The 23,116-nt window shown below is 42.8% G+C and overlaps 1 protein-coding gene across 2 annotated transcripts in view; it reads left to right on the top strand.

The window, feature by feature from the left end:
* The window catches only part of Ttc29 (tetratricopeptide repeat domain 29), a 203,686-nt gene that overhangs the window by 56,366 nt on the left and 124,204 nt on the right, over positions 1-23,116 (top strand). For both annotated transcript variants that reach the window (XM_006971720.4, XM_042277511.2), the window contains one exon: positions 21,198-21,410. In XM_006971720.4, the coding sequence (XP_006971782.1) occupies positions 21,198-21,410 (213 nt within the window). The remainder of the gene's footprint in view (positions 1-21,197; positions 21,411-23,116) is intronic.

Raw genomic sequence — 23,116 nt, 5'->3', positions numbered from 1 at the left:
CCATGTTGATGTCCATAGGCCATGCTGGGCTCATGTTACTATGGAAGGCCATGCTGATGCTGTGGTCTGTGCCACCAACACATGAGGCCATGTTGATGCCCATGGACCATGATGCTGCTGGGGGCCATGCCGATATGTTGCCACGTGAGGCCATGTTGATATCTATGGCCCACGCCGCCAAAGAGGGCCATATCTTGGTCCATGGTTCTGTTGCAGTCAGGGGCAGTGTTGATATTCATGACCCATGTTACCACCAAAAGCTATGTGGATGTCTATGGTCTGTGCTGCTACCTGAAACCATGTTGATGTCCATGGGCTGGGCTGCCACCAGGGACTGTATTGTTGTCTGTGGCCCATACTGCCACCAGTGGTCATGCTGAGGTCTGTGGCACATGTTGACGCCAGACACCAAGTGAATATTCATGGTCCATGCTGTGGCTAGACACCTTGTGGATGTCCCTGAACCTTTTTCCTGCTGACTATAAAGGATACAGAAGCTTCTATGGTTGGTATTGAGATTACAGGCATGTGTCTCCATGCTGGCTGTATCCTTGAACATATAAAGATCTGCCTATCATGTGATCAAGATTAAAGGCGTGCACCACCACCACCTGGCTTCTGCTATGGCTTGCTATTAGCTCTGACCCCCAGGCAACTTTATTTATTAACATACAAATAAAATCACATTTCAGTACAAATAAAATATCACCATAGAGAACTCTTAAAAACTGTGATAAGGATAAGGAAGTACACCTTATACAATAGAAGGATACTGGTGGGGTGGGAGGGGGAAGGACTCACTTTTCTTTAAGGGGCTGGCCACTGGGAGTTTGACCATGCTCCAATGACTACATGAACAATACAAATTGGACTTGTATTTTTTTAATCTTTTCATCATGGAGAGGCCAGAAAGGTGGGGGGGCAGACCCTGGAGGACTGGGAAGTAAGGGTGATTGGGATGCTGTAGATGTAACCAACCGTCTTATTAAAATAAGAAACACAGAACCAATGTAAAAGAGAAAGCCAAGAGGTCAGAGCTCAGAGCTAAAATCTTACCTCCTGCAGTGCTCCTAGCTTCCCCGAAAGAGAGCTACTTCCTGTGTGTCTGTCTTTAAATAGTCTTTCTGTTCTGCCTTCTCATTGGTTGTAAACCCAAACACATGACTGCCTCGTCACTGCCTGTAAGTACCACCCTCCAGGTCTTAAAGGCCTATGTCTCCAATGCTGGCTGTATCCCTGAACACACAGAGATCTACCTAGCTCTTCTACCAAGTGCTGGGATTAAAGGCATGCGCTGCTGCTGCTGCTGCTGCCGCCGCCGCCGCCGCCGCCGCCGCCGCCGCCGCCGCCGCCGCCACCACCACCACCACCACCATGCTCTTGCTATGGCTCTAATAGCTCTGACCCCTGGGCAACTTTATTTATTAACATACAATGAAAATCACATTTCAGTACAAATAAAATACCACCATATTTCCCCTTTTCTATTTTAATAAAAAGAAAAAGGCAAAAGGTTATAACTAACAAAAGAAAAACTATATACAAAAGTACAGTAACTATATATGATATATACAAGTAACAAATACCTGCCGGGCTGTGGTGGCACATGCCTTTAATGCCAGCACTTGGGAGGCAGAGACAGGTGGATCTCTGTGAGTTCGAGCCCAGCCTGGGCTACCAATTGAGTCCCAGGAAAGTCACAAAGCTACACAGAGAAACCCTGTCTTGAAAAGCAGAAAAACAAAAAACAAAGAAAAAAAAAAACCAAGTAACAAATACCTAAATGATGTCTAGTCCATTTGTATTTGACAAATCAGAGAAAATAATTCCCTTATCTATCCTATTTTGGTAAGTCCAAAATATATCTAATTCACTTTCTATCCTAATTAATCTTCAACTATAACTAACTAATCTTCAACTCCCTCAGAGACCCAAGAAGGAAATAATATAAGCTAACAAAAATAAAAACAGGAAATGCATGCAAGCAACTTCCAAAAAATTTGTGAGTTGACAGAAACAGCCAGCTGCCTGGACACTCATCTGAGGTTTCTCCGCAGTGTTGGGGCATCATCTTCAGCCTATAGGCTTAGCTTATCTGACAGACTCATTTGTGAAGTAGGATGTACACAAGGTCAACAGTTCAACCTCACATTGGGTGAGAGCAGTCCATATACCAGAAACACCTGAATTCCACTAGTGTCATGTCATGATTCAGGATTTTAAATTCTGGAAATTGTTGACAGTTTTTGAATTCAGCTGTCCATTCTTCTTGGCTGTGTATATATGGTTTCATCTCAGCATCCCCTTCTTCTCCAGGATGCATTATGTGATATTCCCAAATAATCAATAAAAATACTAGGCTAATAAAAAAGAGAGAAAAAGAATAGAATTTGGACAAGCAGAATAAGTCAGATGTATCTTCAATACACAGAATGACAGAGCAAGGACATTGGTATGTAAATATGCCATGTTTTTCCTCACTTACAAGGTAAGTGATACTATTCCATCGTAAAGATGCATCAACTAGAATAATGAGAGCTTGAGGTTTTCCTTTTCAAAAATGCATTTGCAGTTTTATCTTATTGCAGTTAATACCAAATGTGAGGCCTAGTTTCTTAACAGATAAGTTCATGAAATAGCATTGTAAGCTATAGGCACAATTCCCCTAGAGAGTCCAGCACTGTTGGTCTCCCATAGGCACAATGCCCCTAGAGAGTCTAGGACTGTTGGTCTCCCATAGGTACAATGTTCTATAGAGTCCAGGACTGTTGATCTCCCATAGGCACAATGCCCCTAGAGAGTCTAGGACTGTTGGTCTCCCATAGGTACAATGTTCTATAGAGTCCAGGACTGTTGATCTCCCATAGGCACAATGCCCCTAGAGAGTCCAGGACTGTTGGTCTCCCATAGGTACAATGTCCTAGTGTCCAGGACTGTTGCTCTCCCATAGGTACAATGTTCTATAGAGTCCAGGACTGTTGTTCTCCCATAAGCACAATGTCCTAGAGAGTCCAAGACTGTTGGTCTCCCTTAGGTGTGATATATCGGTGACTATAGGGTCCAGCCCCTCGACCGTCCCCTCCCAGGGTCTGGGAAGAAGCTACAACCAGCTGATAATTAATCTTTGATGAAAAGAAATGAATCTATGTACACGAAATTCCTTAGTCAATACATTTTATTATTCTGTCAGTTTTCTCTCTACAAGCTTATATTCTGCTCTCATTTTTAGCTCCTTTCTTGCCCAATTTCTCTTTACATTTATCTGTTGTCCCCTCCAGGTTCTATCTTAATTCCTTCATCTAGTTCTGCCCCTTCTAGGTTCTCATCCATCTAGTTCTTTCCCATATCAGCTCCTCTCCCATCTCCTTCTCCCTCATCTTGTTCTTCCTCATCTTGTTCTTCCCCATCTGGCTCTTCCTCATCTTCCATCTCGTTCCTCTGGCACTCTCTTCTAGCGCTTCAATCTAGTTCTTCCCCATCTCAGTTTGTTCCTCTCAAGTTCTTACCCATCTAGTTCTTCCATTTTCTTTCTCTTCTCCATCTCATGCCCTGGAAGTCCCCGTATATAAAGGGAGGGTCCTAGCTAAATTGTGTAAAGCTATTACTTAACATCCACCTCTCCTAGGTGGTGTCCCCTTGTAGGATTTACCTTAAGTCAGGAGACTTGCATGCGGGCTGCTATCACTGTTAGTCCTCGGAAGTTGGGCGTCAACCTAGGTGGTGTCTCCTGTTAGTCCTTGAAAGTGGCTAAGGGAGACATCTGATTACAGAGAAAGCCTTTCCTGGGGCTGTTCTCCAAAGTCCTGGAATGTGTATGTCCAGAGAGTGATCAGTCCACACTGTTAGCCCTTCTCAGGGAAAAGTCAATTGAGAAAACTATGAAGGCACACATGATTTTCATAACAGAATACAGCTGATATATAACAAGCCAAATAACGTCAAAAATTCCTTGGAATCTGGCTTCCTCTGGAGGAATTCCCTGATCCCTCCAGGTAGTGACTTTGCCATAACCAGTTGAGTTCTTATGATATATTCCTGTGGCCTGCAGCAGCAATGTCCTGTAGAGTCCAGGACTGTTGGTCTCCCATAGGTACAATGTCTCTAGAGAGTCCAGGACTGTTGGTCTCCCATGGGTACAATGTCCCTAGAGTGTCCAGGACTATTGGTCTCCCATAGGTACAATGTCCTAGAGAGTACAGGACTGTTGATCTCCCATAGGTACAATGCCCCTATAGAGTCCAGGACTGTTGGTCTCCCATAGGTACAATGTCCTATAGAGTCCAGGACTGTTGGTCTCCCATAGGTACAATGTCCCTATAGAGTCCAGGACTGTTGGTCTCCCATAGGTACAATATCCTGAGTCCTCTGCTTCCCCAGCCCCGTTCTGCTCTTTCTTCCAGAAGTTTGTTTGGTTTGACTCCTTATGTACACAGATTTGCAGCTTCTGTTCTTCTGTGACTGGCATACTTCCCATGGTATGATGTCCTCAAGGTCCATCCATGCCACATATTCAGGGTTGTCTTCAATTTTAAGCTTGAACAACATTAGCTGACAAGTAAAGCTGTCAGAGCCAGGAAGGGAACCTGTGTCTTCAGATACCAGGCTGCGTTCCTTCCCTGCCCTCCACCACCTCCCAGTGCAGATTTTCAGCAGTCACCTTGCAATGCTCCCTTTGGCTGTATTTTGTCCTTGGTTTATGCTTATAAAAATTATAGCAAGAAAAGGTGTCTGAAAGAGGACAGGCTCAAATAAAATTAAAAATGTAAATGTTGGGGGGGGGTTGTTGTTGTTCATTTTTGTTTTCTCAACATGGGTTTCTCTGAGTAGCCCTGGCTATCCTGGAACTCACTCTGTAGACCAGGCTAGCCTTGAACTCACAGAGATCCACTGGCCTCTACCTCCTGAGTGCTGAGATTAAAGGTGTGTGCCACCACCACCAAGCAAGGATATGTAAGTTTTATCTCACATTTCAAGTCCTCTTTCATTTGTCTACTGGTCAAACAATTTGTCTTCTTGCTTCTGTGCTCACCCCTTACCCAGCCCAGGAATCCAGTGTAGTAAATACACCATGCTGCAGTAGGCACTAGCACTAAACCCTCTCATTCCTCAATCCATGCTACCCTCTGGACTATCCAGATGGCACATTAAAAAAGTGGTTTGTGTTCTGTTAAGGCTCAAGAGATAGCTCTGTGTCAAGAACACTTGTTGATCTTGCAGAGGACCTAGGTCCGGTTCCCAGCACCCACATGGTGGTTCATAATCATCTTTATTTAACTCCAGTTCCAAGATGTTGATGCCCTCTTGTGGCCTCTGCAGGCAGTGCACTCATGGGGCACAGATACAAGCATACAGGCAAACACCTGCATACATAAAAATAAGATAAATAAATGTAAATTTTTAAAAAGTGGTTCTTTACAGAAGCTAGCTCTCTGAAAATTAGTACAACATAGAGCCCTTCCAGAGATGGTGAGCAAAGAGGAAGAAGAAAAGGACTGGGCAAGCAAGACAGTAGGAGCAAGAGGGCTTGGATGGCTTCCTGTAGAAGACAAGGTTTCCTGTCCTGCTCGGAAACACAAGTGGGAATTGGGCTGCTTACTCATGGCATAACTCAGAACAGGGAGAACTGGTCTGGGGGTGGAGAGATTTACAAGGCACTGAATGTGGGCATGTGACTGAATAAGTGCAAAGGGAAGATAATATTTGCACACTACATGGGAGGAGCAAATTAGTCTGCAGCTGTCAGGCAGAGGGGGAAACCCATTAAAACTTTGTATCTGTATATAGATATAAACTTTGTATCTGTATGTAGATATAAACTTTATATCTGCATATAGATATAAACTTGATATCTGTATATTACACATACATGTGAGGAAGAAGAAGCAGATGTATTCCACCTGAAAAGTATATCACCCAAGAAAATTTTCTGATGGTTTAACTTCATAGGAAAGGCTAGTAACTGAAGAAGAAATAGAACAAGTTTACGGCAGAATCGGTGGCTAACTCACTTGAATAATTGTAAAGTTCCATTGAATAACTTCTTAAAAATTAAAAAAGAAAAAGAAAAGCAATTGCTATTCATTGAGGTACTACCTGTGTGTATTGGTGGTAGCACTGTGAATTGCTGAAATGGTTTTGAAATGTAGTATAATAATATGTAGGATTTCAGAATACTGTTATGAAAACACACAGCATGGAAAGGAATCCTGAAAAAATAATGAGAATCAGAAGAAAACTACATTCACTCCTTACAACTGTGTAAAAAAATATGAATGGGTATAGAAAAGATCCATGAGCAAAATAATTCAATTTTGGGTGATGGATAGTATCATTGCTAGCAATATTTTAAGATTTTTCCCCAAGAGTTTCAGTTCTGTTGATATGTTTTTACATGCATGTGTTTTCCTAGAAGCTGCTTTTCAGTTTTATTGAGTTCTATTTTCAAAGTTCCTTGTATCTTGGGCTGCAGATAGGACAATTGTTACCATCTAGGTTTGCCCGGAACACATGGAGTCCCTGGGACTCAAGACTTTTGAGGTTAGAATCAGGCAAGTCACTAGTAAACTTGCATGAACCGGTCACCTTAAGTAGAGTGTGATATATTTCTAAATCCTAGCATTTTTTCCTGTGCTAACAGTAGTGAGAACAACAGTATCTTCATTATTTGCTGTTAACAGACTGTTGACAAGCATTATAGGAGTATTTGGGCTTTGAAAGACTTTATTCTCCTTCTAAATTGCCATCAATTTTAAAACTTGTTACAGTGAAACCTCCCTTACATAAGGCTCTTAGAGTGGCAAAGGCCTTTGGATCAAAGCATCAGTCTGTTCTTTGTTACTCTTGTATACAATACATGCTGACTGCAGCCTCTCCTCCCTCCACTCCTCTCAACCCCCACTCCACCTCCCTCTTCTCCAGATCCACTCCTCTGCTGTTTCCCTTCAGAAAAGAGCAGATCTCCCAGGATATCCACCAGACATGGAATAAGACAAGGCACAAACCCCCATATCAAGGCTGGATGAAGCAACCCAGTAGGAGGAAAAGGGTCCCAAGAGCAGGCAAAAGAGTCAAAGACACCCCCACTCCCACTGTTAGGAGTCCCACAAAACCCCAAACTAAATAACACTGCATATGTAGAGGGCCTAATGCAGACACACACAGGCTTCATGATTGCCACTGCAGTCTCTGTGAGCCTCTATGAGCCCTGCTTAGTTGATTCTGTGGGCTGTGTTCTCCTGGTGTCCTCCACCCTCCTGGCTCCTACCATCCTTCCTCCCTGTCTTCTGTGGGGTTGCCCAAGATCTGCCTAATATTTGGCTGTGGGTGTCTGCATCTGCTTCCATCAGATGCTGGAGGAAGCTTCTCTAATGACGATTGGGATAGACACCCATCTATGACTAAAGCAAATGATTCCTATCATTAGGAATCATTTTCACTGACCTTTTTTTTTTTTTTTTTTTTTTTTTTTTTTTTTTTTTTTTTTTTTGGCCCACCAGTCATATTTGGTTCTACCCTAGGTCTCCGGGCCATCCAGCTTCCAGTTCCTGGCTATCCAGGCAGTGTCAGGCATGGGCTCCCTCTTGTGATGTGAGCCTCAAGTTAGACCAGTCATTGTTTGGCCACTCCCACAAGCTCTGAGCCACCATTTCCCCAGTACATCTTGAAGGCAGGACAGATTGTAGATTGAAGGTTTTGTGGCTGGGTTGGTGTCACAGTCCCACCACTGGAAGACTTGCCTGGTTACAGAAGACAGGCTAAATATTCTCCATTATTAGGAGTCCTCCCTAGGGTCACCCTCATAGGTTCCAGGAAGTTTCCACTGCACTGTATTTCCACACTGACCCCAAATGTCCCCCAGTTACAGTTGTTTCTCACATATTCTCTTCCTCCATACCTTCCTCTCCAACCTGATTCCTCCTGTTCCCATTCCCACATGCCCCAGTCCACACACAAAATCTATTCTATTTTCCCTTCCCTGGAATATCCATGCTGCCAGCTCCCTCTCCACCCTCCTTGTTACTTAGTCTAGGTCTGTGGATTGCAGCATGATTATTCTTTACTTAACAGCTAATATCCACTTGTAAGTAAGTACATATCATGCTTATCTTTCTGGATCTGGATTGCCTCACTCAGAATGACTTTTTTTTTTCTAGTTTCATCCATTTGCTTACAAATAAACGATGCCATTGATTTTAACAGCTGAGTAATACTCCACTGGGTAAATGTATCACATTTTCTTTATCCATTCTTCAGTTGAGGGACATCTAGGTTGTATGGAGTTTCTGGCTCTTATGAATAAAGCTGCTGTGAACATAATTGAGCAAGTGTCCTTGTAGTAGGGTGGAGCCTCCTTTGGCTATATGCCCAAGAGTGGTATAGCTGGGTCTTAGGGTAGGTAGATTCCTCATTTTCTGAGGAACTGCCATATTGATTTCTGGAAATGGGAGTGGAGTTCTTTGTCCCGACTGCCTGTTTCCAAATACTCAGCACCCATTTCCCAAATTACCACACAGAGATGTATATTAATTATAAATGCTTGGCAGATGGCTCAGGCTTATTACTAACTAGCTCTTACATTTAAAATTAACCCATTTCTATTCATTTATGTCTTGCCATGTAGCTGTGGCTTTACTGGTCCTTTGGCATCTTGCTTCTTAGATGGCTGGCTCTCATCTCCCTCGACTCTGCCCCTCTTTCTCGAAGTCCTCAGTTTAATTGTTCCACCTAACCTTATCCTGCCTTACTGTAGGCCAAAACAACTTTATTATCAACCAATGAGAGCAATATATATCCACAGCAGATTTCCACAGTGGCTATACAAGTTTGTACTCGTCACCAGGATGAGCTGTCACTTGTGTTATTGATCTTAGCCATTCTAACAGATGTAAGATAGAATCTCAGAGTGGTTTTGATTTGCATTTCCTTGATGGCTAAGAATGTTGAACATGTCCTTAAGTGTTTCTAGGCCATTTGAGATTCTTCTGTTGAGAATTCTGTTTAGATCTGTACCCCATTTTTTAATTGGATTATTTGTGGTTTTGATGTCTAATTTCTTGAGTTCTTTATATATTTTGGAGATCAGCCCTCTGACAGAGGTGGGGATGGTGAAGATCTTTTCCCATTCTGTAGGCTGTCATTTGTCGTATTGACAGTGTCCTTTGCCTTACAGAAACTTTACAGTTCCATGAGGTCTCATTTATTAATTATTGATCTTAGTGCCTTACTATTGGTGTTCTGTTCAGGAAGTGGTCTCCTGTGTCAATGCACTCAAGGATATCCCTACTTTCTCTTCTATCAGGTTCAGTGTATCTGGTTTTATGTTGAGGTCTTTGATCCACTAACACGAGTTTTGTGCAGGGTGATAAATATGGATCTATTTGCATCCTTCTACATGCTGACATCCAGTTAGGCCAACACCATTTGTTCATGGTGCTTTCTTTTTTCCATTGTGTATTTCTGGCTTCTATATCAAAAACCAGGTGTCTGTAGGTATGTGGATTTATATCTGTTCTTCAATTCTACTCATTTATTTGTCTGTTTTTATGCCAATACCATGCAGTTTTTATTATTGTAGCTCTGTAGCACAGCTTGAAATCAGGGATGGTAATACCTCTGGAAGTTCTTTTATTGTTCAGTATTGTTTAGGCTATCCAGCATTTTTTGTTTGTTTGTTTGTCCATATGAAATATCGGATTGTCCTTTCAAGGTCTATAAAGAATTGTGTTGGAATTTTGATGGGGATTGCATTGACTCTGTAGATGGCTTTGGATAGGATGGCCATTTTTACTATGTTCAAAGCATTAGTCTTGAAATCATTAACGTATTGTGGACACTGCAGAGATCTGAGAGAGGGGAAAAAGCAAAAACGAAACCAAACCATCTCCCAGAACACCTGGGAAGCTCCCTGTGCCTCTCCTGTCAGTGTAGCTGAGCCCCAGCCTATCTGTAGCACAGCTAAGCCAGTTCTGGAGAATTTTCCTTCCTGCTTCATAGTTAAAAAATAAACCTCAGGACTCAATAAGTTGGTCCAGTTGTCAGAGTGCTTTCCTAGCATGCAGGAAGCCCTGGGTTCAACCCCAGCCTCCAGATAAGTAAAATAAGTCAATCGAGACATCTGCCTATAAATTGCTTTTAGAAGTGCATCTTAGGGGCTGGAGAGATGGCTCAGAGGTTAAGAGCACTGACTGCTCTTCCAGAGGTCCTGAGTTCAATTCCCAGCAACCACATGATGGCTCACAACCATCTATAATGAGATCTGGTGCCCTCTTCTGGCCTGCAGTCATACAAGCTGTATTCATAATAAATAAATAAATCTTTAAAAAAAAAAAAAAAGAAGTGCATCTTAAATGTCTTTTGGAGGAGAGAGTCCTGGAAGAGCCTCTGTTTACTAGTGAGGAGGTGCGAAGAGGCACAAAATGATGCAAGCACACATCTGAAATGAACCCTGGGGACTCCGTGACAGCATGGGGGTGGGGGCATGGGAGGGCATAGGGGGACCAGACAACAGCAGGACCATCTCAAACCCCTCCCTGCGGTGGCTGTGTCCCTGACAGACTCAGGACTGCCAGCTCTTTCATCACACTTCATTTTTGCCAGAAACCCCAGGAATTAATTGAGGGTGTGACTACTACCATACATTTCCCAAGATCCACCCGACTAAGTCCTGCTGGACACGGAGGCACTTCACAGTCCCGTAAATGTGAACTCAGTCACTCAAACTGTCGAGATACCAAAGGGGTTCACGCTGCTGCTTCTGAACAGATGAATTGTCCCCTTTTGGGGTTGTGTCAGTTTATTACCCATCTACTCTGTGTACACACGTAAGACCTTACAGCATTTAATGAAGAGATTCTTTTTAAGTATTGATAGCCAAGAGAAAATTATACCATGTTTGATCTGTGTTAAAGAATCAAAGTCCGAGATCTTTGAATGGAACTTAGAATAAAAATGTAATTAGGTTACATCCCTGAAGTCTGATATATCTTTAAACAAGACTGCAAATGAAACTTTATTAAAGCTTCAAATGAATTATTTCATTGCTTTTTTTTAATTCATTTTCTTCCCCTTTCCCTTTCATGTCTGTGTTACTGACACCGTGGCTTGTATTTTACCTGTCTTTTTCAGGGTGTTTTAATTATTTACTGCTTAACGAGCAGCACAGAGAGGAAACCCTGCCTGGTTCAGGGGTGCTGGCTCGGCAGCAGGGTTTTCTGTTTGAAAGCTTTGCACGGAGGCCTTGGCTGGCTGCAGCAAGCCTGCAGCCATCTCTGCAGCCGATAACTGCTCTGGGCCTGTGTTTCCTCCGCTGCTGAGAAGCAAGGCCCCCAAACTGTGTCTGCAGAGGTCTTCCTACCAAGGACCAGAGGAGAGCAAATGCTTTCCACTTAGTGTCTTCAACAGCATTCAACGGGAAAGGGACGCGGCTCCATATCAAAGAAAAGAAAAGAGAAAAGAGTAGGGAGGGAGGGAGGGAGGGAGGGAGGGGAGCAGAGAGGAGAGGAGGAGAGTGTGGAAAAGGCCAGGCGTCAGTGTGTGGGGGTGGGGGGTGGGGGGTGGGGGGTGGTACCATCTTTTAGTCTGGCTGGTGTCGCGTTTCAGATGGGAGCTCAGCAGGCTCTGTGAAAGAGTGACTGCATCCTGATACTGAAGTTCAAACCCGAAATCGGCTTCCACAGGGGCCTTGCCCATGAGCAGCAAGCAAGACAGTCACTAAGGCTGTTACTACAGCTCTAAGGTGTGGACACATAGATGCTAATGCCTTGGGGTCAGATGAGGAGAAGGGGAGAAGGGGAGGGACAGAGGAGAAAAAGAGGGAGGGGGAGGGAGGGAGAGGGAGAAAGGAAGGGAGGGAGGAGAGAAGAGAAAGGAAGCGCTGTCAGGAGAGTCTTTTACTAGTGTGCATGGAAACTACTAAGTGTCCAACTGCGTGGTTATCTCCATGCTCATCTAAATCAAACATCTTCAGTCTGTTTGCTGGTTTTCCTTTGTAATATCCCAAATAGCACGTTCGTTATCTACCTAATTGCTATCTACCTAAGGTGTGGAGGACAGCTTGCGCCTCCCCCCTCGCTCAGATGAGCATGGATTGCAGGTAAGAGTGATACTATTAAAACTACAAAATACCACTCATTAGTGCTACAGTCAGCATGGGACCCGTATCTGAATACTTGTGTGCCTAACAATACTTCCCACTTAGGATGTCTGAGTGCTTGAACAGGCAGCTCAATGATTGGTATGGTACTAGCCTAGTACACACAAATTATTTTGTGAAATTCCTAGGGTTTTTGTTTTTTTAATTGGTTTTAAAAAATATAAAAGGGATTTTCAAATAAGGCACAAGCATGAAAGTAAAACAATATGTTATATGAAGAAAACTGGAAGTTCTACAAGGTTTATTAATGAGAAGTACTAATTTCATGTGTACAAATTCTACAAATGTTTTTGTTTTTGAGATGGAGTCTCATATAACCCAGGTTGGCCCTGAATTATGTAGCTAAGGCTGACCTTGAACTCCTGATCCTTCTGCCTCTACCTTCCAAGAGCTGGGATTACAGCTGTGTACTATCACACTAGGGTTGGGTGGTACTAGGGGTTGAACCCAGTGTTTTGTTTTGTTTTGTTTTTAATTTTGAGATGATCTGATGTCTTCAGCTTATGCATTTTTTAAGAGCAAAGAAACTGTCTCAGTCAGACCTCTTACAGCTGTGACAAACACCCGAGGAACAGTAGCAAGGGGTAACAGCTTGTCTCGGGTCATGGCTTCACAAGTTTCTCTGCTTTGGGCCCGAGGTGAGGTGGGACCTCATGTTAGAGAGAGCAGCTAGGAGTAAGCTGCTCACTTCAGGGAAGCCAGGAAGCAGAAAGGAAACCAATAGGGACCAAGGGTAAGATGTATCTTTCCAGTGACCCTAGGGCCCTAATTCCTCCAATTAGGCCCCACTTCCAAATAATACTATCATAGCGTGAATCTACCAAGGGATCAATCCTTTGATTAGGACAAATTCCAAAAGATCTCTTTCCCCAAAGCCAGCAGCTAATAAGCAAACTTAAAATCCCCCAACTCAGACAGCAACTGTTGGCATTCAGTAGTTTTACCTGTGCACTGACTGCAGCTGGGACACCCAAATATCCAAGCAGCAGCTGGTAAGTAACACTTCCTGCAGGGGCTCTGAAGGTCAAGGCAGGCTTTACCTGATCCAGTTTTGTCATCATAATAATAAAGGCCTTTTGAGTTTCCCCTCTCGGTCTCCAACACACACACACACACACACACACACACACACACACACACACACACACACACACAGAAACAGATACACAATATATAACAGGCAAAGGCACACATACACACACATACATAAACATACACAGACACAAACACACATACACAGGCGCACACAAACACACAGGCATGTAATCAGATATTTCCTATTCCCTGTTCCCAAATACCCAGCAGCCACTTCCCAAATTACCACATAGAGGCTTGTATTAATCATAAATGCTCGAATGATAGCTCAGGCTTTTACTGACCAGCTCTTACACTTAAATTAACCCATAATTCTTATCTATGTTTAGCCACGTGGGCTTGGTACTTTTTCTCAGTATGGCATTCTTGTCTCGCTTCTCCGTGTCTGGCTGGTGTCTCTCTGACTCCACCCTTCCTCTTCCCAGAATTCTCCTAGTCTGGCTCTCGTGTTCAATCCCTTCCTGCCCAGCTATCAGCCAATCAGCTTTTCATTAGCAAATGAGAGTAATACATATTCGTAGTATACAGAAGGATCATACCACAGCACCGGCACACACGACACGCACACACACAGACACGCACGCACACACGCACGCACGCACGCACACACACACACGCACACGCACACACAGGCACGCACACGCAGGCACACACACACACACACACACACACACACACACACACGCACGCACGCACACACGCACACATGCACACACGCACACGCACACACCATCCTCCCGGAACCCCTCTCACTGGCTCCTTCAGTGAGCATCAGCCCTTTGACGGGTAGGGAATGGCTTTCCTACAGCCCACCTGAAATCTGTGTTGGGAAGAAACAGCTCTCTAAGTTTCCTCTGTGCATCTCACAGTAGCTCCTTGAAAGTTATGGGCACATTTTCTGACCTCTTTTTTAGAGATGCTGTTGAGTTGTGAAAGCAAACCCTTGTCTTCTGGCGTTCCGTTTTGCAAAGGTGTACAGTGGATTGGAGTCAACAGCCAATTCCCCCAACAGGAGGTTAACGGTGGAACTCCAGTGTTCCCATCGGCAGGGTGGGGAGCCCAAGCTATGTCAGCGTGTGTGGTGCCGTTATAACGATTATGATTGAATGTAAATATGGAAAGATGCTGTAAATTGCTTTTGCAGTTAAGCCAAAATGGAAAGCAATGTCTTTTGTTTTTATACCAGGGTGGTAACATTTTTCTCTTTTTGTTACTGTTCAGTATTGCTTCTAGCACATTCTACGTCTACATTGTACAGGATAGTAACTTACGCCAAAGATGGCGAGTAGTTCCAGATTAAAATGCAACATAATATACATAAAGCTTTATTGTTCCTTAGGTTGTTGTTTTAAACTAAAGTGGAATATTTCCCTAAAGTCTTCAACAAACGTGCCCAATTTAGAACTAAATATGCTTACAATATAGGCCCGCCTCACTGAGGGAATGGGCCTCGTGGACCTGTCAAATTATTTTCATGCAATTGTTTCTGCGTGTTGTTTTTACTGGCAAATGTACAAGTTGATAGAAAAAGAAATAATTAGTTGCTCTCAGACTTGCTGATGTATGGAGCTAAAGCAGTCCAGACCTCTGCCTCTTAGGGAATGTGACATTTTAAATTATTTGAACAATACCAGCAGCCATCTTTGGACATAATTAACACCTTGCCTAATTAATGTCAGGGCTAACATGAGCAGCACTTTCTGAAACGTTATTGTATTCGCACTTGTCCTCACCCCCTGTCTTTCAGACTCCAAGTGTCTGCCGTTTTCCTGAAGTGGAGCAACTTCTTTTTCTTCCTTTTTCTTTTTCTTCTTTCTTTTTCTTGTTTCCCTCCCCCCTTCAAGTAATCAATGCACTGCTGAATGAGTTCATTTTAATGCATTCAATCATGCCTCTAATGTTCGTAGCTTACGGGCGCAGGCATCAGTAATGCAGGAATGTTATATGGCTTTAGTTTGGGCCATTTCATAAAATATTCATGGAATCAAAAATGTGCATCAAAATAGCGGCTGGGAGAATTACATTTATGTTCCTGCCTTTATGGCAGCTTCACATTTAAACCTATTTGTGTTAATATCTAGTCAATCTTCCTACTTTAAAAAAAAAAACTAAAATGGGAGAGATCATATACATTTCCCTTTACTTAATATTTGTTCTAGACATCTGCTGTGAGGCAACAAATATCTATAAACTTTCAGAGATGGTGTGCAGAGAAGGGGAAGCCACAATTTGGGTAATATCCAAATGTATAAAATTGTATTTTCTCCACATTGTGTTTGTCTTAACATCCTGGCAAGCACTGTGCCATTACAGCAGCATTGTTTGGCTTTTGTTTGTGTTTTTAAATAAGTGCATGGACTTCTTGTTTGTGTGGCCTCAGATACAATGAGTGCGTTTATTTTAGGAGCACACTTTGCTTGAGGTGAAAAACTATAAATACATGCCCAAGTCTTTACTGCTTATGTAGACGTCATATAATTGTTAAAAGAATATGAAATAAAATCAAGGCTTGGACCACCTTTTGTCTATACCTAGATATTCCTGTCCCACACAGTTGTTCACAAGGTTCACCTGAGACATGGTTTGCAATGCCATTTCATGGTCTGGAAATAAGTGGACCACTGGCAGAGTCTATGGAAGGCTGCCTTTCATCCCCGCAGTGACAGTTTGGCCCTGATTTCTTCCCTGACTCAGGTGAAGGAGCAGGGCCCATTTGCCATGACGTAGGGCCGTGCCCTGAAGGCACACAGCCCAGCAGTACCTGGTTACCTCTCCCTGACTGCTACCCTGATGTTGCAGTGCTGAAGATTTGCTAATGATCCCGCTGCCCAACTGATTACCCCCCCCTCCGGGGAGACTTTTAATGGATATGAGGTTTCTACTAAGTCTTACTTTTTATTTTTGTGATCCCAAGTTCAATTGTTCTTCCTCCATCTGCTCCTGTTCCTCAGTGGAAAACAGTGCCCACACTTGAGAATCACAGAGGATGACGGACTTCAGATACTCACATTGCTCACTCACTCTTACCCTTCTAAAAGACTCATGGTGGGGTCTAGAACCATCTCTCCAGGTCCTGATATGCTAAATTTTCTTTGGAAATGAAGGGTAGATTATATATGAACACTTCAAAGGAGTTACAAAGATTGTCATGAGCCAGATTTGAAAATCTAGCTGTAGTGGTTTCAATGAGATATCCCCTCCTCGGTCCCTGACTAATGGCACTGTTTGGGAGCTTTGGGGCAGTGTAAGTTTGTAGGAGGAAGTATGTCACTGGAGGAGGAGCTTTGAGAGTGTGAAGATGAGCAGTCTATTTCTAGTTTGTTCTCTCTGTGTAACGAGTCTTTCTCTGTCCCACCAGCCAGCTCTCTAATAATGACACAGAGACTTCTTATTAATTATGAAAGCTTGGCCTTAGCTTAGGCTTGTTTCTAACCAGCTCTTATAACTTAAATGACCCATTTCTATTAATCTACATGCTGTCACTTGGCTTGTGGCTTTTACTTCTCCTCCTGTATGTCCTGCTTTCTCTGTGTCCAGTTGGTGACCCACCTTTCTTCCCAGAGCGCTCTCTGTCTGGAAGTCCCACCGATACTTCCTACCTAGCTATTGGCCATTTAGCTTTTTATTAAACCAACCACAGTGACACGTCTTTACAGAGTGTAATCAAATATATTGCAAAATTTCTGCTTCGTGCTTGAGGTTCAAGATGTGAACATGCTGCTCCAGCTACCATGCCTGCCACTGGCTGCCTGCCTCCACTGCACCGTCATGGACTCTTGCCCTCTGGAACCATAATCCCAAATAAATCCTTTCTTCTCTAAGTGAAGTAACTACTATACTGGCTTGTTATCATCACTGGTATTTGCTCTTAGCTTGGTCAAAATGAGTTTTGTTTATGGCCTTTTCCAAAACTTTAGTAACATTGTGAAAGTTTTCAGATAAAAGTGGTGTGCATTATATTGCAATAGATACCTATTCAACTGGCATCAGAACACTTACTTACAGTATAAAATAATTACTAATGTCCTTGTTGCTGTTGGAGATAGATTGGACAGAAATCATACCACTATTGATCCTGCTTCAAGGGAGTAACTGCATTTAAGTTATGATAATCTTATCATGGCATAGGCATATCTTTTAGTATTCTAAGTCAAGTATATGCTGCATTATAATGTGTGCTTTCAAGTTCCAACCAGCCTTTGGACATTGTGGTTGAGCCACCTGTGGACTTGTGGTCCTTTGAATCAAGTCCTTACTGCCTTATTCACTTCTATTAAGAAACTGGAGGACTGAAACCTTTGAGAAGGACTGGAAAGCTCTCCTCTGTACAAGTCCTTCCACTTGAAGCAGCGCTGATCAGAACCCCGGGGACCAGCCTCATCAGTGACAGGTGGCACGGAAGCCATGACTGGTTGGCTGAAGTCACTACATTGGGACATCCAAAGAATTCAAAATGTCCCTGAGGTGTCCCCCCATGGTTGAGGAGAAAACAGAGGGTTTTAATGGAGCTGATTATGAAACTGGATATTCAGGAAGACCGACCAGAAGCACACGAGGGCTGGGCACTTCCTTTCTTGTTAATGGTTGCAAGGCCGACCAGCTCGAGTGACAATATTATCGGCCTAGGAGAGACCCATGAGCGTTAACTCTAGCATTGCTTGAGAGAGGTGTAGGCCTGCAATTTTAAGTGAGGCAACTTATGTTCCTGACAGTTTGTGATGCTGTAGCTGAGGTGGTAGAACTGGTTATTCGGGGTTTTGATGATCAGGAATTCAACCTCTAATCATAAAATTTTTAAATGTGGTTTACAAATTTCAGTCACTAATTTACTCAGAAACAGGCAGTCCCCAGAGCTCTAGAAAACCCCAAATTCATACAAAAAGACCATTTCTGATTTGTGAGCATCAGTTTCCCCATTTGTGGAAAATTGGAAATTATATCCACCAGTCTGAGGCACATTTAAAAAATAATGTGTGAGGAAGAAAACCTTTGTTTTGATCAATGCCTCCCCTCCAGGAAAGGGGGTTCCTGTTTTTGTCACCCAAGCGCTTGTCTTAGGCCCCTTTCCCATGGTGGTCACAAAGCACCCTTCTGAATACTGAATCCCAGACAGTCTTGAAATAGGCAGTCTCCAGAGCTCTAGAAAACCCCAGATTCATACAAAAAGACCGTTTCTGATTGCTCCAAGATGGCTTTTCATAGTGAGCAGTAACCCCAAATCCTCCCAGACTGTATTCCTCCTTACACATCTGGGTCTATCCTGAAAACCTAACAGCTCTCAAGACTCAGCAGCAAGGAGGATGTGTGACTCACAGGGAATAGAAACCGTAGCTCTGCCCTTTCCACCCCTTTGTCCTCGGGTTCACCTCCGTTCCCTCCTCCTCTCCCTGCCTTCAACTTCTACCCTCAAATTTGGACAAGGATATCTCACTTCTTATTTGAACCATCATGCCTCATTTACATCTCATTTAAATTAATTGTGTTATCTAGAGTGCCATCTACTTTACAGTTTTGTTGTTGTTGTTTTGTTTTGTTTTCTTTCTGGAACTCCCCGATTTTCTCAGTTTTCTGTATCCACTATTCCCTATTCACATGGTACAAAATGTATCCCCACTTTATGGACACTGAAAAAGGAAAAAGAGCTTTCGTGCACATCTCTGCAGAGTCACAAAGCAATACTTTGTGGGCAGAAGTATATTTAACAGAAGGCATAACACACACACACACACACACACACACACACACACACACACACACACACACACCAGTGCTCCATTGAAGTTCCAAAATGAGGGTCACGGGTATTTCTGGTGAGAGGTATTATAGGCATCGATGAGAAACTACGCTGACCTTTACAGGAGGTACAAAAGTCATCAGCTGCAAGGAAAAACAGATTGAAGCAGTGGGTGTCCGCTGTCTACATCTGTTCTGAAGCAAAAAGGGACAGTGCATTATTTTTTAATGACTTCTGTTGTATATTTTTTAGTACTAAATAAATATATTTTGATGACAGAAATTCTCAAAAATACCAATAGGCAGAAATAAAGTGAAATAAAAAAAATGAAAATAAAAAATGAAACCATCTACCACCATAGCCCTTCTCCCAGAGAGAGTGCTTTGTAGATGTTTTCTGATATTTTCATTCATTATAAAAACCTATGACATGAAGTATTCTTCAGCGATATCAATTTATGGCTGTGTGCTCTCCTCTCTTCCAAAGCTGTTTGATAGGTTTCTAAACAGCTCCACAGGACTCCTTGCCTTCTGGTTAGGTATCTTTGATTACTCCCACCCCAGCACAGAAGGTAAGAACTCATACTGGCTATGATTTGACTGTATTTTGCTGCCACTTATTTGCTGGTGACTCTCCACTTTGTCTAGCTTTCTTTGGAAATATGACTCTTGTTTCTGATGTAGTTTTTGAGACCCTGTCATGCAATGTCTTCTATTTATAACCCTGACCCTCTCATACCCTCTTCCCACGGGCTGGGGTTATACAGGCATGTGCCAACACTCTTGGTTTTATTAGTGTTTGCTAATAGTAGTCTCAGTAACAAAGTCAGTATAACAAGTGTTGACAGATTATATAAATAGTCAAGGCAGCATCATCCCTGCCTACACTATCCAATGAAACAATTTGTGGAAATGAACTGTTTGGGTTAAACTGTCATGGTAATATTGTTAGAGGGACTAATTCTTATATTTTGCAGGATAAGCTGAATTAAAGTATAAATATAATGACTGTACTACAATTGATTGTTAGTTATTGCAGAAATGCTATTACTGTGCCAACTGATAACACTTTCTATGTATATTTTACACTGACTCTGTAATACACTGAATGTGAACTAATTCACTCTGTGCCTATTTCACAGAATGGTAAACTAAGGCAGAGGGGGGCAGTAATTAGTCTACCCAAACAAGGAAGAAAATGGAAATAAGAGCAGGCTGTCTGCTTGGAACATTTTCTCACTTTTAATTGCTGCAGTTGAAATGCCGAGGTGAGCTGGTCTCGTCAAGACAAGTGATGTCACTCTAATGCTGCCAAAGCTGCTTCTGCTGGCGGAGAGCGGCAATGGTTCTGCAGGCGATGAACATATAAAACAGTTTTTCTGCGGTGTGGAATGGCAAACTGCTCTCCCAGAAACGTACTGCCTCGTGTTTTAAGGAATGAAATGGTTTAAGGCTAATTTAGAGTTTGGGATTTGAGAAGAGACATGACTGATAAGATGTAAAATCCAGAACAACTTAGCGAGGTTCTCCTCGTCCAGAACGAGGCAGACGACAGGGGAGGGGGTGGGGTGGTGCCCCTTCAAACTCCGAGAAGCAGATTTACAACCCGCTGCGTTCATCTGAAATGTGTAGCTGGTGCATGTCTCTCATGGTACCTAAATGCTCGCCAAGAGTGAGGCAGTTGCGTCTCTGGAGAGCAATGAGGATAAATGGTGGTGAGCACAGGCTCTGAGAGTCTTCACAGTCCTGTTCCCTCTGAGCACACAACGGTGAGCTGAGACTCCACACCCCCTTCTGTAAAATGGAACCATGTGAATTCCACACCATCAGACTGTTTGTGGGTTAAATGGAGAATGCACGCTGTTCTAGAGACACTAGCCCATGTAATGAGGCTAGTAACCACTGATGGGCCTTCGCGCTGTCTCTGAACTTGCACAAAGGCAGTCATTTCCACCGCTGAGTCCACCCCTCTTGGAGATGTCTAACCAGAATTCACTACTGAATCTGAGGCCCCATTAGAGGTAGATCCTGTTCCAGTTCAGAGCCTTTGAACTGCATTCCCCGCTTCTCTCCCACCCCGTATGAGCAAGGCCGACACATGTAGTATCCCTGCTTCTCTCCCACCCTTTATGAGCAGTGCCGACAAACATGTAAATTTTTGAAAACAAGTTTCTGGCCTGTGCTTTATTTATATTTATGAATGGCTTCTGTTCCTCAGGTGAGCTTCTGGAAGCTGCCCAGCATTATGAAGCATTCCATGAACTGACACAGGGACGGATATGGAAGGATGAGACGGGTCAACTTCTCAACTTGCTGGCCTGTGAAAGTCTCGTGAGGACCTACAGATTGCTGTCAGACAGAATGCTGGAAAACAAAGAATACAAACAGGCCATCAAAATTCTAATAAAAGCTTCTGAAATAGCCAAAGAAGGTGGGTGGAAGAGAGTGCTCTCACACTGTTCTCTTTAATGGACAGACACTGGTTCTCCCAAGAGAGGAGTAAAAATTGTCAAGTGTTAGGGTAATTATTTCCTATGAAATGCAAAGACAAATGCCATCAATCTGCTTTCAGATTTCACTGTAAGGCAGAGCTAGGGCTTTAGTGCTGACAATGAGAAATCCATTAGTTTCTTGAAAGCTTTGTTTCCAAAATTACAATCCACTGGGGGTACTGCTGTAAAACAAGGAACCCACAAAGAGGAGGTAAGGTCGTGTGTGTGTGTGTGTGTGTGTGTGTGTGTGTGTGTGTGTGTGTGTGTGTAGGTGGTGTGGGGTTTTTTTACAATCTGAGAAGTCCTTTATAAATTCCCTATAGTCAGATACTTGGGAAATCGTGGCAAATGTTTGGTTAGAAGTAACAAGGAAATGACACAGCAATTTGCTTTAGACCTTTGCCCCTCTCAAAGCCGGCCTTTGGACTAGCAATATCAACATCAGCAGGGGCATGCTATGAAAGTCACTCTCTGACTGGCACCCCAGACTGGCAGCATCAGAGTCTGCAGGCTGGCAGGATGCCCACGTGATTCTCATTCACACTCTCAGCAGTGAAAATGCTTTCGGGAAAGCTGCTCATACCCTTAGTATCTTACAGCATCTTTATCTGTATAAAACATAAGGAAAAACTTTTAATTTATAAAAATTAATTTTAATTAAATTTTAATTTATAAAATGCAAAGAAAAAAATACCTTTTTTTGCTACTACATTACCACACAGTTATTTTCTAAAAGAGAAGTTTTTCCATCAAGGGGAAAAAGGAAGCTACAGTCTTGAACTAAAATTTATTGATTCATGGACACATTTAATGAATTCATTTGTTTAGAAGCTGATGGCTTAATTGGGGTAAATGGGACTGGTCTTAGAGTATGATTTTAATTTATTATAGAGGAAAAGTAAATTTTGAGCTCATTCTTTTTCTGTTATTATTTTAAATAACTTGAGTTGAAATACATTACTGAAAGGTAAATTCCATCTAATTAACTGCTTCTGCATAAATGATGGTCCATGTCTTCTTTGGGGGAATAAAGGGTACACAAATCCTTAGCACTTGGATCAGTGTCAACAGCAAATTTTGGTCACATAGTAAGTGATACCAGAATCACAATGATGGGTGTGTCCACTAGGAGAAGACTTTACACTTTAATCAATGATGGGTGTGTCCACTAGGAGAAGACTTTACATTTTAGTCAATGATGGATGTGTCCACTAGGAGAAGACTTTACATTTTAGTCAATGATGGGTGTGTCCACTAGGAGAAGACTTTAATCAATGATGGGTGTATCCACTAGGAGAAGACTTTACACTTTGAGTTTGCATTTTCTGTGTGGTAACATAGTTTATAGAAAAAGGAATGAATAGTCAGGAGCACATGCCCCCCACACTGGCTTTAGAGAGTATTTAAGAGACACGAACATCCTCTGGAACAGAATCCTTCTCCAGGGCACTATGGTGGGACATTCAAGTTGAGCACCAGCCTGACAGCATCGGAGAAGCATGGCACTTGAAGGTACATCCAACTTGCAGCATGCATCATGGCTTCCTTCCTTCATACATCCACCAAGTGGCACTTCACTGTATGGTTTTCTTGCCCTTTCTTTACCTGCTCATAATCTGATGGACACATGAACTGTTTTGTCCAC

The sequence above is a fragment of the Peromyscus maniculatus genome, chromosome 5, assembly GCF_049852395.1.
Source record: "Peromyscus maniculatus bairdii isolate BWxNUB_F1_BW_parent chromosome 5, HU_Pman_BW_mat_3.1, whole genome shotgun sequence".
NCBI lineage: Eukaryota > Metazoa > Chordata > Mammalia > Rodentia > Cricetidae > Peromyscus > Peromyscus maniculatus.
The sequence above is the reverse complement of the archived record's forward strand: the minus strand, read 5'-3'. Positions and strand labels throughout refer to the sequence as shown.